Source organism: Octopus bimaculoides, chromosome 24 (genome assembly GCF_001194135.2).
Source record: "Octopus bimaculoides isolate UCB-OBI-ISO-001 chromosome 24, ASM119413v2, whole genome shotgun sequence".
Taxonomy (NCBI): Eukaryota; Metazoa; Mollusca; class Cephalopoda; order Octopoda; family Octopodidae; genus Octopus; species Octopus bimaculoides.
In genome coordinates, this window is record NC_069004.1 from 25,152,175 (window position 1) to 25,156,502 (window position 4,328).

At 33.1% G+C, this 4,328-nt stretch overlaps 1 protein-coding gene across 3 annotated transcripts in view; it reads left to right on the forward strand.

Annotated features, from left to right (window-relative positions):
* The window catches only part of LOC106879830 (cadherin-related family member 1), a 56,319-nt gene extending 52,850 nt beyond the window's left edge, over positions 1 to 3,469 (forward strand). For all 3 annotated transcript variants that reach the window (XM_052976452.1, XM_052976453.1, XM_052976454.1), the window contains 3 exons: positions 1,435 to 1,503; positions 2,730 to 2,798; positions 3,084 to 3,469. In XM_052976452.1, the coding sequence (XP_052832412.1) occupies positions 1,435 to 1,503; positions 2,730 to 2,798; positions 3,084 to 3,257 (312 nt within the window). In that variant the 3' untranslated portion in view covers positions 3,258 to 3,469. The remainder of the gene's footprint in view (positions 1 to 1,434; positions 1,504 to 2,729; positions 2,799 to 3,083) is intronic.
* The last annotated feature ends 859 nt before the right edge of the window (positions 3,470 to 4,328 follow it).

Here is a 4,328-nt window from a genome sequence, read left to right on the forward strand (position 1 = left end):
TTTATATATGTGTGTATATATATATATGTATGTTTGTGTGTGTGTGTGTGTGTGTGTGTGTATATATATATATATATATATGGTGGGGGTTAATTTTCCTAATATAAAATCAACACGGAGAACAATTTTATTTCCAATTATTTTTTAGCTTTTCAAATATTTTCAAATATAAATTTTGTTTTAAGGCAATAGATATTTTCCTTTTAACAATTACAATCCATTTCGCTATTTTCTATAAACAAGAACAACTTTGATAAAAGTTAAATTATAATTATTTGTATGTACGTCATATTTCCTGATATTACCCATGATGCAAAGGTATGCTTCTTAATATAACCTTCATATGACAAATAACACTCTTGTTATATTATAGCAAATGTATAATAATAGCGCTGTATATCCCTCTCTTGACATCTGCTTCACTGAAAATACTTATGTAGTCAAAATTAAACAAATCGTGACCTAAAAGACTAAAAGCTGTCGAAAAGAAAAGCAACAGCCGATAGTTTCGTACCAGAGTCCTCTGAAGCGAACCTCAAGTGCCGAAACAAACCGCGGAAAGAAGCTATTTTGTGCAATGTTCTTACCCATTTATTCCAGCCTGCGGACAGTATTTTAGCGATCCAGCTAGGATTGCAGGCGCAATTGTTTGCAGCAGAATTAATTTCCGACCGTAAAGAGCCGGAACATATACTGCGAGGCATTTTGTCCAGCGCTGTAAGTGTTCTGCTAATAAGACATGTGAACTAAGAATGAAAACTTAGATTTGTAATGAAAATAAATTTGAAAATAAAAGTTACATTCTTCCTTACCGTATTTTCAATTAGTCAATTTGTAATTAGTAATTCTTGTTAGATTCATCGGTCCGGCATGTTAGCTTTGACTGAAGAGGCGTAAAAAGAGGTTGAACCATCGCAGTATTTTAAATGCCTCTTACACTGATAAATTATGTGTGATATGAACACATGTCATCTAAAGAGATGAGGTATCTCTGATGACGAACGAACAACTCTGATCAGTTATTCATGTTCCAATCTTCCTGAACGTATTAGGAACGAACATATACGTTATTTGAATTCTCGCTGTTCTGCTTGCACTCCATAAATTAATATCCGTTTGGCAGGCGACAACGTCCATCGGGAATTTTTTAATTCTTTTTTGCTGATTTTTATAAAAAAGAGCTCGTTCTTATCGTAGAGGAATCGGTCCGATGATGTAACTTTGATCAAAACACCGCAGTATCTCGATGTTCTCTTACACCAGTGAATTGCGTGTGCTACGAACACATATCGTCTAAAGCGAAAAGATTTTTTTTTCTGATAGCAAAAAGCAACTTTTATTAGATATTCTCATTCGAATCTGCTAGAACGTATTATGAATGACTAAACAGATTATTTATATATAATCTTTTTTTTTTCTAAATTTTAACCACAGGCTGAAGACATATCATCCTCAGCACATTCGTCTATCGCCGTTTTATTCCTTTATGCTGAACCCAATCCGGTAGGTAAAACACGAGAATTTTTTATACAATTTCACCTATACAAATTTCATTTTTCATTTGAAGATATAAATCTGTTCTTCTTGTTGCTGTCGTCGTCGGGGCTGTTGTTGTCGTCGTTGTTGTTGCTGTTGTAATTGTTGTTGTTGTTTAGACTCTAGTCAAATTAGTTCCAAAAGAACTAAGGTTAAAGACGTTCCAAATACGATCCTCCTATAATTTTGTACCACTGTATTTCAAGTAGAATATACCTTTGACAGCCGACAGTGAGTTCAGTATAGAAAAATAAACGCTGTCTGGCAAAATCGAATTCTCTAGCCATGTCATCACGAGAGAAAGAGAAAGAGAAAGAAAGTAGAGAGAGAATCCTAATCTATAGATGTATTAATAAACAAACATGTGCACAATAACACTGACACGATTTATGTCCCTGGGTACCAACTGTTTATTTTCTATTTAATTACACCTAGAAAGTATGAAAAATGGCTAATATTTCCCTCAAACTTTGTTTTTGTTACGATATTTATTCAAACTCCAAAGGCTGTGATGCTCCCTCACTGCTGCTGTTCCTTATCAGAGATTCATATATTGTCGGCCACTAAGGGACATCTTGAAGTGTTTAAGGTTAAGCAAGCGGCAAGTAAATCTGTGGTATTGAGCAGAATATTTACTATAACGATATTTCTGCCTCGGCAACTTAGCAGTGAATTTGTCTGAAATGTAATGGAAAATAAGTCAGTTTCATAACTTTGATGTCCAGATCGCAAAAGCAAAATTTGAAGGAAACCGTTGTCATTTTTAAATAGAAGCAAATAGGAAGTAATACTTACTGACCAACAACAAAACAAATTGTTACACAGTGTAATGGATCCTAGTACAGGTGAAAAAAGGAGACGAGTACTTATTAATAACAACATATCTGCGGAGACATATAAATAAACTAACTTTTCCAGACATGTCACCAGAACTGTGTACTAAATATTTCACCTTGATTTTAGAATAGTAAAGGAAAACAATCTCGATCAGATCAATCTCTCCTGGGAGAAGAGGTCAGTAATCTAATTAGAAATGAAAATACTGCACATTCCTGAAAGTTTCCAGAAGATTCCCGTCATCATCTGTCTGTCTGTCTATCTGTATCTATCTATCTATCTATCTATCTATCATTCTATCTATCTATCTATCTATCTATCTATCTATCTATCTTATGCACATGATTTTATTGTAGAATATACCGCCAAAACTGCGATCACCGCCACTGCTACGACCTCGAAGATTAATCTCAGCAGCATTTACAGTAAGTAAAAGATCACCATTATTTTGCTTTATTCCATCGCATGTCTTTTATCTTTTATCCGCCTTGAGGATATGTAGTCGAAATAACTGACCCCAGTACTCATTTTCTTTTTAAGCTTGATACTTATTCTATATGTATTATCAAGATGATAATACAAGAATTGCAATGTGATGAATTGAAACAAATAAGAAAAATATAACAAAGTCAGAAATTACTCATTTTGACCCACTTATTCAAGTTTGCTTCCCCTCCTAATCTATCCATTCGTTCATTTACTTTGCTTAGGAAGGCATTTCCCAGGATGTATTTATCGGAATGATGACGGTGCTGATGTTGGCAGTCGTGTCACTGGTAGTGGCCCTCACCTACATTATAATAACCTGCAGAAAATCAAGAAAGAAGCAACAGATGAAAATGCGACATTATGCTTTTGGCGGATATAAAAATGAAGTGAAGTAACAAGAAAGAGAAATAACATGAAAAAAAAAATAATAATTGTAATAATAACAATAATGCTAAGAAATATAACAATCACTCGGAAATATTAGATGATGGCTTACATACATAAACATACACACACATGCATACACATACACATTTTAAAACAGGAAAACTGTACGATGGTCGTTTCGGACTGAATACGGATAATAAAGAAACTTTAGGGTTTCGTATCGATGTATTTAATTACTTATTTAGATAGCTATACATGCATACACAGACACAGACATACATACACAGACAAACATAAACACACAGACAGACATAGACATAGACATACACACAGAAAGATATAGACATACAGTCAGACATAGACAGACACACAGATAGACATAGAGACACAGACACACATAGACAGACATAGACACACAGACAGACATAGACAGATGTACCCACACATACATATATATATATATATATATATACATACACATAATTAGGAAAAAGTAATTAATTAATGATTTATGAGTGGCCAGTGTACGAAAACCATATGGGTTAAATTAATATTTAAAGTATAATTATAATTAAGAGGGCTGGATGGACAGAGCCTGTACGCTTGAAATAGAGGTCAAATGACTACAAACTACTTAAGTTTACACCCTGTTTATCACAAGGTTGTATGCGAGCAAAATGGACGAAAAGGATCTATAACATATTGTGGACAACCCTCTATCTTAAGAATTCATGTTTTGCAATATTAAAATTACTTTACAATCATCAGTAGGATACACTGACCGTAAATAAATGAGAAATACATATATATATATATATATATATATACTCTTAGGGATACTCCCGTACAAATACGAATATATACATATATTTCACACATATATACGAAGTAAAACTCCATCGTTCATTTCAGGCATGTGCGTATTTAGAATAATATCGCAATAAATAAGTCTGTGGAATGAATAAATGTATATTTATACATAATTAGGGTAAAGTCATTAATTAATGATTTATCAGTGGCCAGCGTACAAAATACCATATAGCTTTAATTAATAATATTTAAAGTATAATTATAAATAT